At 37.6% G+C, this 14,196-nt stretch overlaps 1 protein-coding gene across 1 annotated transcript in view; it reads left to right on the forward strand.

Moving 5' to 3' along the window:
• LOC139718751 (ATP-dependent RNA helicase DHX30-like) overlaps nt 1-13,704 on the forward strand; it is a 38,234-nt gene extending 24,530 nt beyond the window's left edge. The window contains 7 exon segments of the mRNA XM_071630217.1: nt 6-124; nt 1,421-1,521; nt 2,372-2,459; nt 2,944-3,049; nt 4,318-4,562; nt 6,786-6,869; nt 13,621-13,704. Coding sequence (XP_071486318.1) covers nt 6-124; nt 1,421-1,521; nt 2,372-2,459; nt 2,944-3,049; nt 4,318-4,562; nt 6,786-6,869; nt 13,621-13,704 — 827 coding nt within the window.
• Nucleotides 13,705-14,196: the final 492 nt, after the last annotated feature.

Raw genomic sequence — 14,196 nt, forward strand, 5'->3', positions numbered from 1 at the left:
TCTAGGTCTGCGCCGTCAGTTTGCCTCAAACCTGGAGGATGCGGACATGGTGATGACGATGGATGACTGCTTCAAATCAGAGGCTGGATGCAACGAGTACAGCCGTGATGCTGAAATCGTCAAGGTAACCTCCTTGTCTTTACCCTCCACAAGTCAGTATTTTAATGATCACGTTGCAGACCACGTGATTCCAAGAATCGTTGATCTGCCAGCCAATGCATCACCGGCGCCACTTCCAGTTCACTTGTCTCGTAGCAAAAGAAAAAAAAAAAACAACATTTACTGCATATGCCCATACTTTTGAAATATTTGCTACCAAGTGTGGAGAATGCACTATTGCAGGTCTTCTTGAAAGGTTCCAGTCCAGTTTCAAGACATTATGTAGGATGCAAAACTGTTTACTTTTCTGACAAATTTTTTGATTTATCATTGGCACACAGTTGTGTTTTGGAGAAAGGATATAAACTGTGCAACCTCACAGAGCAGGAACTATGAACTTTAAATATTGATGACGTGCCTTCTGGATATGAACTAGATGGATGACATATATAAGTGCTATGTATCATTCAGATCCTGTTGCATTCATTCATAGAAAAGAGCAGGGTGCATCATAACCTGGTGAAGTGGTCCGCCCCAAGTACTCATAACTTGACCCCATGGAAGACCAGCTAGTGCAGCTGAATATGGGCAATCCAGCCTTCTTTTAACAGATGGAGAAAATGAAAACAAACAAACAGACAAACAAACAATTATTATCATCAGTGCATCTATCACTATGCACACTGCTTTACCCATTGTGTGCAGGGCATAATTTTAAAACATTTCCCCCATTTGCCCCAATGGACAAACAGGCTAAGGTACCTATGCTTGTAGCAGGGATAAAATTCATTCATATAACTTGCCCCCCACAGTATATGTTTTAGCTGCTCTTGGCGATCTACAGATGCATTGATGGTCTACACACACCCTAGTGTGTACATGTATACCCATCAACCATGCCCTTCCACTGTGAGTGTATTAGAGGGAAATCCCTATTATAATGAAGTCTCTGATTTTACCTCAAAATAACTGTTACCTCTTGTAAAAGTGTTATTAAAAAGAAACCAGCCCAGGACAGTCATTGAAAATGGAGACTACTGCATTTGCCTTGTTAAAAGCAGTACCTTCGGGTAAGTGAGCTGGTTTTAGCAGGGTTTCCCTATAATGATGAGACTGTAGGTCCTCTTGTGTCAAATCAGGAAGCAAGTCCAGTGTGTGGTTTACAGGATAATGCACATTTGTGTGCAAACACACACACAAAACAAAAACAAAAACATATTCTCCTCTTTCTTGATCAGTTTTTATGTTTTCATGTTGTCAGAAATGTGTTGTTACATTATTGCATTTAGAAACTTTTTTGTTGTTTTCTAAACTCTGCCAGGCTGTCATTTGCAGTGCCTTCTACCCCAACCTCCTCAGAGCATCATACGGCAAGCATGAGAGTGGGAAGCTGAAGCCTGACAAACTTGTCTTCAAAGACCTGTGAGTGTGATAGACAGGGAGATGTGGGAGTGACCGCTAGAAAGGTGTTACTTTAGATGCACAGAAATGTGACAGTTTTTTTTTGTGTGTTAAAACAAAAGGGGAAAAAAAAATGAAAGGGGGTGCATGCGCCTCCCTTTATCTTTTATTTTGCCCCTACCCCCCTTCCTGAATTCCTAGATCTGCCCCTGCTTGAGGTCCCTGGTGTGAGTCCGCTGGCTTCAGTGATTGTGTTGTCTAGCAGGGCATTCTATCCTTAATGCAAAGTTGGGGGGGGGGGGGGGGGAGAGCTTTAGAGCTGTTTGCAATGTGGTTGGTTTCTTATGAACATTTACATGCTTTCCTGCTGGCCATGTGAAGTAAATCCAAGCTCATGAAGATAAAGCTAGGGGAAGAGAAATGAGAAAAATGGCTAAATGATGAAATAATGTTTCTGATTATTCATCTTTTCTGATAAGGGTCCATAACAACTGTTGTTATGATGGCAATAGGGGTAAACGATGTTCAAAACAATGGCAGTCATGATAAGTCATTATGAAGATGATGAAGACAAATTTGATTAAAGCACTGATTCTGACAGTCTGTCTGGGAACCATGACAACTGTTGCTATGGCAATAGTGGGTGCAATAATATCATCAGTCATGATACACATTATGAAGACTGATTGAAACTGATTGACGAATTGCCCTACATATAAATAATCACCGAATTGATCAATTCAGTGGGTATATACATTGTACATGTACGTTGATGTAGGGCAATTTGTCAATCAGTTGCAATTACAGGAATGAAGTTAATCAAATATTAGTCTAGGCTCCTCTTCTTCTTCTTCTTCTTCTGCTCCATCAGGGATCACAGCCGGGTGCTGCTCTACAGGAAGTCAGTCAACTGTGGAAGCCAAGCCCTCAGCAGTAGGTGGCTGACATACTTCTCAAAGGTGATAAATCACTTCTTTAAAAAAACCCACCAACAACAAACAAACAAACAGATAGACAGACAGACAGACAAGCAAACAAACAAACAAGGATGGCTTGAAGACAGACAGTCTATCTGCTCTGAAACGTTGACACCCTGATCAGCTACTTAGTTCCTGGAACTTTGGTCAAGCTTACTCCAGTCTTGTTAAAGCTACCAAGACAGAATACAAACAGTCCTGAATTGAGAGATATTGAAATTCAACATATTTTGTTGAGCACTATTTTTTGAGCCCTAACGTTCTTTCAACCTTCTATTTCTTTATTTCTTCATTTTATTTTACTTATCTTATGTTATTTTATTGGTTTTTTTTTTTGAGTGACTGTGGAAATCCTTTACTTTACTTTGGAGGCCAATTTTTGTTTTTATTTTTTCTCTTTCTAATCATCAATTCTCATCACGAGTTGTCAAATATAATCAATGCTTTTTATGCTTCACCGCATCAGATGCGAATAGATGTGACCTTTGTGCGGGACTGCTCTGTGGTACATCCCTTGGCCGTCATCGCATTTGTGGGTAACGTGAGATACATGGAGAAACTGAGCAACAAAGGTGAGCAAAGAGAGTGTGCTGTGGGAACAGACTGAGCCTTCCTAACCCATCAGTTCTTAAATCACTGACCAAAAATATGATTTCAAATTCTAGTAGTGCAAGTTCAAACTGGAAGGCAAAAGGCAAATATTGTGCAAAAGCAATCTACTGTTAGTTCAGATGTCACTGCATAAGAGAATTCCGAATTACACTAATCAAACTGTTTGTTGCTGATCAAATGGTTATCTGATGATACCATTGCATCATACACTGTAAAAGTGGATATTTTCGCGCGACTTATTTTTCGCACTTGGCCAGGTAAGGAGAGTTTCGTGTGTTTTTAATTCCGCGGAATGAAGACATCATGCACAGAAACATATGGCAAGCAATAATAATTCGCATGCTTTTAGTTTCGCGCTAGTTTCTGATTGCGCGAAATGCGCGAAAATTTCAACACTGTGAAAATTTCCACTTTTACAGTACTTCCCCTAATACAAGAAGCTTGAGAATAGTGTTTTATTAAAAGAAGTTAATGTGCATAATTCTTTATCCTTCTGTTTTGATACCTTAAAGGACAAGTTCACCTTCATAGACATGTGGGTTGAGTGAATGCAGCAATGTTAGTAGAACACTTCAGTGAGAGTTTGAGGAAAATCGGACAATCTGTTCAAAAGTTATGAATTTTTAAAGTTTCTGCTCAGTCATGGCTGGATGAGAAGACTACTATAGCTTGTGATGTCACATGAGTACAACGGTATAAGGAAAGTATAAAGAAAATTCACCTTATTTTCACCTTTCTCGCATAACAAAAGAACACTCGACTTCTCTCTTTCAGAAGGCAAGGGGAGTGATATTATCCTTAACATACATCAGTAACAAGTCCAAGAAATGTGCACTTTATTCAAAAAGTAAAATTTTGTGAAATTCTCTTTATTTTCATTATATCGTTGTACGCATGTGACATAACACACTGTAGTAGTCTTCTCTTCCAACAGTAATTGCGCAGATACTTAAAAAATTCATAACTTTTGAACGGATTGTCGGATTTTCCTCAAACTTTCACTGATGTGTTCTACCTATATTATTGCATTCACTCAATTCACATGTACGTGAAGGTGAACTTGTCCTTTAATGATTACTGGAACTTAACTATATATCTTTTACTGTGTATGTTAGGGTAGCCTTCACTCTAAGGTATTAATCCAAAAATTAGATTAATGTGACAGAGCCTCAATTATCTCGATTCAGTGAGGCATGTTATGATCATTCTGCTGCTGTTTTGTCCACAGACAAGAAGGTACTTCACTCGCGAGGCGATTCCGTTAACTTCCACGACAACAACCTTGTCAAGCTGGTGATCGACGACAACCACCCAGCTTCCGCGGCGCGAGAAGGTGGGAGGGAGTACAGTCCATGGGAGGGTCTGCCGATATCGTTCTATGTGAAGGCAGAGATGGCGGACTGCGCCATTGAATACCTCAACGCCATCCACTCGATGATCGACGAATGCCTCCGGGAGGATGCCCTGTTCATGGTAAGTGACAGTGGAGACGGTTGTCATGGTGATGACAGATACAAAGATATTGATGGCAAAGATTGTAAATTTGACAAAGTTGTTGGAACAATGCAGAAGAAGATCAAGAAGAAAAGGAAGAAGAAAGTTATAAAGGTGATGATGATGATGGTGATGAGGATTGCGGTGATGATGATGATGCTGACATTATTCGTGATGATTATGGTGATGATGATTATGATGGTGTGGGTTTTGAATGAGGCAAGTGTGTTAATGGTCCTGATATCAATGATAATTGTTTTGATGTCTCTGCATGTTTTTGTGGAAGTGAAGTAACTTGATACTTGATGAGGTAAACCCTCTTGCAGCTCCACGGTGGTGAGTTGCATGTAGGTCAATCGGTAGCGCGTCTGCCTCACGATCCAAAGGACCCCGGTTCGATTCCCGGGTCCCACTGAGCAATGTTGTGTGTAATCATACCATCCCCTCTAGTAAAGAGGCAAAACACTCTATCCCTCGGATAGGGCATAAAATGGAGGTCCCGTGTGTGAGAGAGTCGCAACTCATGCATGTAAAAGATCATGCTTCATTTATTCATTGCAAAGAGCAGGGTGTTTAACCTGATGAAGTGCTACTGCCTTACATCCGACTGGACCCCAAGGGAGACCAGCTATTGCAGCTGAATATGGATAATCCAGCCATCTTCTCAGATGGAAATGAAACAAACAAACAAACAAACAAGAAGCTATGCTGGGAAATAATTTAACTAAACTGTTGGTTTTTATTGCAATGTGAAGATAGTGTGTATGATGAATGCAAAGGTAGTGAACAGGAAGTTATCATCCTGTGACTTTGAATACAAAGATGAGTTCAAAGGTTACCATACAAAGCAACTTGCTGCATGAATCCAACTTCATCAATGCACAACAGAATGACAATATTCTAAGATGACATTATTCTGAGATGATTTCATTTTATGTGTATTGAAGGTCACCTGAATAATGTCAAGACCAAGCTATTGGAATATGCTGTAACGTTTCTTTGGAAACATGAAATCCAAAAGTTGCAAAGAATACAAAACGCTGCAGCTAGATTTGTCACTAATGCTCATTTCAATGAGCATATAAATCCAATTCAAGGAGGAAATCCAGTCCAAAGATAAGTTAGTCTGATAAAAATGAGTAAAATCGTACGAGTTCAATGGTAAAAAAAATTGACTGAAATCTGATGAAAAATAAGGAAGTGATGAAATTTTGAAGTTTTGTGAATTTCTGCAAAACAATTCTTGTACAGTCGATATGAATATGCAAATGAGTGAGCTGGCCATGTCATACCCTCACAATTGTCCATTGATCATGTACAAAAAAATGCTGAAAATTCAATGTTTCTGTAATTGAAGTCTGAAACATGATGTTATTCCGGGTTGAATAACTTTAGAATAGTGATCAGATAGATATATCAGGATTTGGGCCTTGGGCATAATTGCGTTTGAATGAAAATCTGGAAATTTCAAAATTTTATGTACAAGCTATATGGCAAGTTGTGAGGGAATGACATGCTCACTTTGCCTTATGCATATTCATGTTGACCTTTCAAGAACTGTTTCCTTAAAAATAAGCGAAACTTGAAAATGTCATAACGTCCTCGTTTTTCATCCAATTTCGATCAAAATTTTACCATTGAACTCGTAATATTTTACTCTTTCTTATTAGACTAACTAAGCAACAGATTGACTTCAAGATTTTAATTATCGTATTTGTGTTTACAAGAACTAGTCCCTACTTATTTACAACAATTAATCACAAAAATCATCCTGCAAGAAGCCTTCAATGGACTAAGCTTTATGCTGTATATTGCAGTTTTGTCATTTTTCATCTTGTTTTGTCTCCTCTTCTCTGTCTATTTTCCTCTATTTCTTTATTTTCCTTCCTTCAATTTGTATTTAGACATTGATTTATTTGTGTGTGTGTGTGTGTGTGTGTGTGTGTGTGTGTGTGTGTGATATGCACTATACAAATATGGTTTATTATTATTGTTATTATTATCGGTCAAAATTGAATGAATCCTGATAGAAGAATAATCCATGAGAAGTAGATCCTAGTAAGTAGATTTTTGTCTATTTGTTTGTTTGTTAAATAGTAGTCAATTAAGTGTGTATATATTGCTGCATGCCCACTGGAAGACTGCATATTTGTATGAGTGTGGGTGTAATTCTGACAAAGCTTTGCACTTGTTTCCTCACAGACCGAGAACACGAGGGACAAGCACAGCTCTCTCCTGGCGATGTTCAGTCGACTCCTGCATACCTCTCTTGGAAATGCTCAACAAGTGAAGTGACAACATGACGGGAATCAGTAACCACTGAGTGAGGCAGCCTTGTATGGGAATTATTGACTACCAAGTGAGGTAACCTTGTGTGTGTGTGGTAATAAGTGACAACCAAGTGAAGCAGCCTTGTTTGGAAATCGGTGACCGTTAAGTGAGGCAGCCTTGTGTGGGAATCAAAATGTTAATGGCACCTGTTCTGAGTGAGTGCATGAATGGGGGTGCTAACCTCACCCAACCCCTGGTTCCAAGGTGCCGTTCTGAATTACATACCTTTGAGTGTACCTGCTCCATTCCTGCATGAGTTTTGAGTTGTTTCTGTCACTATTTTACTGGTTGGAGACAATTTCACATTCCAGAAGAGTCCTGCTTGTGCTCCCCAGTGCCAAGGGAGTACTGGAAATAAAGCATTGTGGCAAAAAATGAAAGTTTTGACAGTGTTGGCTCTGTTAGCATCTCTGCAGCTTCCTATGAGTAAGAGTCAAGTGCCCCACTGCTAGACCACAGGGTCACCTAGAGATAAAGTGGGTCATGTCTGTGTAACAAAAAAAAAGAAAAGAAATAAGCTGAGACCTCCCATCTGTGGGATGGTGAAAAAGTGATAATGAGATCATTGATAGGGACCTATGTAAAAGATTTGTTGCCATAGTTACCACAAGTTTATAACTAACATAGCAACAAGCAAAAATCCTCATATCTCTTCCTTTTGTAGTTATCAAGGTAAGTTAAGTACACAGGCAGTAGGGGTTGATATGTAGATTTTGGTGTCATTTTGACTCACAATGAGGGCAAAGGGCCATGATACAAAGAGGGCATGCAATCATCACGGAGTTGGCCCAAATGCAAAAGGTGGGGCCCAGAAGTTATCAACTGGGAGAGGGGGAGAGGATATGAATGAACGCTTGACCTGGACCAAACTGGTCTGCATGGACAAGACCAGTTTGCAATGTGGATGAGAGGAAGCCCAAGAAAATCATACGAAATTCAGTAGTCATACTTCCTCGCTGAAATTTATGGAGGGATGAAAAGTATTGAGATGTGTATACTTCAGGTTCGGAGTAAGAGAATTAAAAAAAAGATGCTTTGTTTCAGTGACACTGCCTTGCTTGTATTGCAATATGATGATTGTCTGTATTTCATTTTTTTTTTTTTTTAATGGAGTAATCTGTAGAGGCTTCGTGAACAATTGTAACACTGTTCCCAAGCCTTGCTCATGAAATTTATTATTTATGTATTGCATACATGTGTCATATATTTAAGTTACAGCTTTCTTTCAAAATGGAATGATGTTTTTTGTAGGGATCTCAGAACCACCTTTGTTGTTTATAGATTTTGCATACTATGTTGCCTTGATTACAAAAGTTTATTTTGAGAGATTATTTGAATTAAAATTTTTGTCCTGTTAACTATGCAAAGTGATTTGATTTCTTGCCTTTGTATCTTAATAGCAAAATGAAAGCAAAAATGGCAACTCTTTTGAGATTCCATATGCGAAAAAGTATTGACTCTGTTGTGGATACAATAGATGATTGCTGTTATGAGAACTTTTAGTAGCTCGTTATGTTATAGATTAGATGTCATTTTATAATTTTGGTTGTCAAAACATTATCATGGTCTGAACTTGACTTTCATCACCATGGAATTTGAATTGTCTGATGTTTTGAAATGAAAGAGTGCAAAGTTTATGAGTGCATTTTTTCGTGTGCTTGCAAGACTGCACTCCCGCTATTAGACAAAGAGTGCACGCTGGGGTGGGGGTGGGGGGTGGGGGTGAGGTCAGGGACTACTGGTATTCCTCAATGATTATCTGCAACTGTGGTCAGATTTTTAACCAGTTATCATGTTTGATGTAGAACAAAATCTAAGTGTGTGATGGCAAAAGGAAGCCAGTTTAATTAGAATCAAGTGGATGTTTGTTTGTTCTTTTGTGTGTTTGGCTATTGATGAAAACACAAAGCATATCAGTTGTGTGTACCATGGGCTGCAGACCAGCACTGTGGTCCAATGGTCCCCACCCCCACCTTAGACGGGAAGAATTTATGAATGGAACCTTTGGGAAGTAATGGGTGTTGTGATTTTTTTTTTCCTCATTTTTTTTTTCCCCCAACATTTTTTTTCCAACATTTTTTTTTCAAGACCAGAGATGCCCCTGTGTACTGATGTGCCTTAAGAGGTTCTCTCATGCAGGAAAACAGACAGTGTTTGTGTGTGTGTGTGTGTGTGTGTGTGTATGTGTGTGTGTTTAATTTAAACATGGGACACTGAGAAGTTATGAAACCAAACTTCAAAGAAATTTGTTGTAGACAGCATTTCTTGCCAAAGTTTCAAAATACGAATTCCATTTACAATGTGTACTTGTTATGTGCATGATTTAATACTCTTGTTGCGTACTTCTCAAATAAGATGGTGCAATATTGTATGTTGTACATGCGAAACAGAGGGTTATATGTATCTGTAGACAGACAACAGATGCAATAGATTCAGGAAATTCAATATTTGACCTTTGACCTCAGTTCCGCATTTGCTGCATTGTGCTGAAATACTTATGTTCCTCATTGCGCATGGCTAGAAAATGCCATTTTTACTACATTATTTAATTTGTGGAATTTGAGTAGTAACTGTGGTGACAAAGGTATTACTTTATTGCAGACATTTCTAATAATTATGAGCATCAGCTAGTGGATTATGTTATATTTTCAGTGTGATTGATATTGATCAGAGTTTATATATAGCATCTAAGGCTAACTTGGGGTTGACAAATATGTTTATTTTTAACTGATGAAGGTAATGAATAAATATCTTTTTTTTTTCTTTATTGGAGAGGGAATCTTTCGGGGTTTTTTTTGTGTTTTTTTTGTAGGTGGTGTAGGGCCAGGAGGTGTAAGTATCACATGTGTGGTTTTACAGATTCAAATGGAATCAGAATCGCTCAATCATGAAACAAGGGCTATCGCTAACAGGGATTCCTAGGGACACAATGTGATGTCTTTTACCATTGTTTATGACACACTCGCTTTCTAAATCAAACCCTCTTATTAGTCAAGAATGAATTTGTTGTTATATGCGAAGATGTCGAATGTTACCTTTTTTTTGGCAGTATTTTGTTCTCTTTCTTTGTTCTTTTTTTTTCCTGCTTAAAAAAAGTGCTGTTTTCAGGGAAAGTGCTGTCTTTACCAAATTATTTTTTGCATGTGTCGATTGCAGGAAAGGTAAAAATATTGTTTACCACAAAAAATATGCCTTTTCAGCCCTTGGAATACCGCAGTGCTCTTTACAAGATTGGCATCCCTGTGTATGAGCGATTAGTAGGCCTATATGTTTTGCATCTCTGTGTAATAGTGGAGTTAACTTTTAGTTATAATATTGAGTTTTAGTGGCTCGTATGATTTTTTTTTTTTGGCAATATATATCACTTTAGTTGTTTTTTCTTGTTGATTTATGTTTATGAGATACATGTATTATGAAACATATGATTCAATATGTTGTCGAATATAATTGTGCAGAAGCATGTCAATGATTGGCATATTTTCACTCATGGATATTGTTTTGATAAAACTCTTTATGACATATTGTTATCACTTATGCTCTGATATCATAAAGATACTAAATGCTGCATGTCTGGATCTTATACTGATCTGAAATCTGCTTTTGCGGGCTTAAGTGGAGCTAAAATTTTCAATGTGATGAATGTTTTTTAAGGTATCTTAAGAATAGGAGAAGCAAATATTGTCCGCAAACTGTGCATGAGGAGACAGTGTACTTTGTGGTAACTTGCATGGTAAAGGAAAATATGAAATGCATGTAAACAAACGTTAATTAATGATAATGAAATTTTTTCCTTATGTAATTCATTTGGAAGACAAACATAGGAACAGTGCAACTGTCATTCATGACATTTTGCCATGGAATTTTCTGTTGTCAATGTAGTGAGTTGATGTCTATGGGCAATTCATAAGATTGAATCTGAATTCCCTCTAGCCTTTATAAAGTCCTCTTGCTTTTCAATTGCAAGAAATGAACGGCTGGTTGTTATGCGAGATGCAAGAGTCATGTGGTAGCAACAGCGCGAGGGCTTTGAATAAAGGCTAGTACACTGCATATGTAGTCCTTTAAAGGGATGGTACAGTATTTGTGGAGATGAGAATTGGGCTTTTAACTTTTTGCGAGATACCAAGAAAACGCTTATGATATAGTATAGAGCATACCATTTTAAGAGGAATTCAAAGTTTATTTGATGAAAATCGGGTTTCGAATGACTGAAACATCCAAAAACAAAGTAAAACAAAGCGATCGTGATAAAGTGTGGGTCCCACACTTTATTAGTATCGCTCTTTTTTGGATATCTCAGCCATTTCAAAACCAATTTTCATCAAATAAATGTTGAATTCCTCATAGAATTACATACTATTTCATATTTCATAAGAGATTTCTCATTATCTCACCAAAAACTGTTAGAAACCTGAAATTAGGTCTCAACCAAAACCGTACGATCCCTTTAACATTCAGCTTCTTGGGCCGCTAGCGACCTTTACATCTGTGACATGACCGCTAAGACGACACAGCCTCCTGGTACAATGGAAACGGCTGTGAAGCGCATGTGCAGAACACCATATGATTTGCGTAAGTGGTGTCGTCTTAGTGTTCGATCATGTTCGTAGATCGAAAGCTCACCAATATTATGTACCTGTGTGATAAAAGCATGTGTGCAATGTATCTCTTCCTCAAAACTTTCTCATACCCCATTGTTAAACAGCCTTATCTAGATGAAAATGGCATTGAAGAATTTGACGAGAGTGGTGTTACTGGAGGAAAATTTTGGAAAGAGTTTCAGTGATATTGTTATGATTTACAAAAACAGTGGATAAATCGACAATGCCTTGCAGGTGATGCAATGAAGACATCTGACAATTTTAAACACAGCCATAAAATTGATCGAATAGCACATATTATTACCGTGATTGCATGTGTAGTATGCTATTGTATTTCACTGGCTTTACCTTATACTGGCATGCTTAGGATGAAAAAAAAACAACAACAAGTGGTATCTACTTGGGTACCATTCTATGTCCTGTTCTAATAGAGAAAATCGTGTTGTATGCAGCATAATAAAGACTTAAAAACAAGAACAGAGAAAATGGTGTCACTGTATTTGTTGTAGAGGTCCATGTGGATTAAAAGTCACATTCCCTTTAATCGTGAAATTATTTTTAATCCCCCTGATGTGGTGAACTTCCGGAAATTAACACCTGACAATACACGTACAATGTAATAGCCGTGTTGCAAGATGACGTTAATGAATGGGACTGGTCTGTGGTGTGTGTGATACTAAGGATCCAGATGAAGCTTATGCTTTTCCGATGAAAAGGAAATTTGTAACGTAACATTTCTACAATTTTCCACATGAGTACTATGCTGTCTCTGAATTCTCTCGATATTTTAACATTTTTCAGAATACCTTTTGTTTGTTTGTTTGATAGATACTTTATTTTCTGCAAATCAATATACATAAGTTACATAATCATGAAGATGCAGGAAATATACAAAGTAAATTCAACGCAGAGTCGTTTGACTTGCATAAACCACGATACATATAAGTACATAATCATGAACATGTAGGAAATATGTAAAATAAATTTAACACAGTCTTTTGACTTGCATAAACAACGATATGAAAGAAATTTAATATACAGTATGCATGTCTATGCAGCAGTGATAAGAATAACATTTATACTGTAGTTAAGAAACGATTATGCAGAGGGCCGCCATTTATAAGCATTGCTTGAAAAGATGGCCGGCCCGAGGAAAAGATAAGGACGTACTAAATTCGTAACAATATAAATTCTGCTGCGAAGGTAGCAGGGGAAAATAAACTCTGGTGTGTGATGGTGATGGTGGTGAATGTGTGTGCAGGTGCTTGAGGGTGCACAATGGCAGATAGGCTGGAATTTAGAATAATGAAATTGGTTTACTGAAAGAGGGGACAATATGCGCTGTTGCTATCAGGAGACCAACATTAGTTATATAATTTATTTGTTTTTAATTCATATTTGAAGTATACTGTAATAAAATGTACTTCTTTAAGTTTGCTTTAAATGAAAACAAGGAGGCACACTGTTTCAACTCCTCAGGAAGAGTGTTCCATGTATCCGGACCGTGATGTCTAATCGACTTTTGAGCAAGTAAAAGCTTCGGATTACTTTAGTGAAAATCATGGGAACGACGGGTAGGGTATGAGTGAATATGGTCATTGGTTACTAGGGTATTATGAAAAAATGGTAATAAATTTCGAGTGTGTTTATACATAAATATGGCAGTTAGGTATAGATGTATATCATGGGCCTTCAAAGTTTTTAGGCGATAAAATATGGGATCAGTGTGAGCCAAAAAATTTGAATGTGTGCATATACGAAGAGCCTTTTTCTGGAGAAGAAAAATTGTGTTCAATTTTGTTTTGCTACTGTTGCCCCATACGATATTACAGTACATCACATATGGTAAAAATAAAGTGTTATATAACATAATTAAAATTTGATCATTAATTAAATATTTTATTCTTCTTAAAACACCAGTTGCTTTAGATATTGCTGTTGTAATATTCTGAACATGAGTATTCCATGAGTACTTCTTTAAGAATCTCACCCTCCCAATGTTTAATATGTTTTCTCTCATTTTAACTACATAACTGAGACTTCTATATCTCCCGGAAAGACAATGAATATTTCATGTCCTTTTTTTTTTTTTAAATACCACACAGGGACTGCAGGAAGAGAAGAAATAGAAAAAAAAAGAAGTAGAAAAAAATAGAGAGAAAAACTCACTGGAATCAAATATACAGTAGTTTACAAGTCTTAATTAATTTTCTTTATCTGATTTGCCTCCCCCCTCTCCCCCCCCCCCGAATGTATCGCTGTGCATGTACAGCATCCATACATAGGCATGTCAGCCAGACTTCCTCTTTGGGTTAGAACATCAAGTAATGATCCGATATCACAGAGCACATACAGGCAGCGATTTCCGTAATATCATAATAATCATGTCATGCATTGTTGTTCTTTCTTATTACCTAACAAAACACAGGAAACGGGTCGTATTGACTTTTTTCAGCAGACACGCTGTATGTAAGAGAACAAAGAACCATAATATGACACCACATGAATGACTCTTCTTCCCTCAAAGTTTCGAAATACATTTGCCTAATCCCTTGAAATATCATTAACCCGCCATGGTCTTACTTCAGCTTGTGAAGGAGTAGATACAATTTACTCCATGTACATGAACGTTCAATAATAAAAATCTGTAGTAGAATATCATGCAGATAAACCTTGCTTTG

The sequence above is a fragment of the Diadema antillarum genome, unplaced genomic scaffold (genome assembly GCF_040938485.1).
Source record: "Diadema antillarum isolate AM-2024a unplaced genomic scaffold, OU_Dant_1.0 scf00000099, whole genome shotgun sequence".
Lineage (NCBI taxonomy): Eukaryota > Metazoa > Echinodermata > Echinoidea > Diadematoida > Diadematidae > Diadema > Diadema antillarum.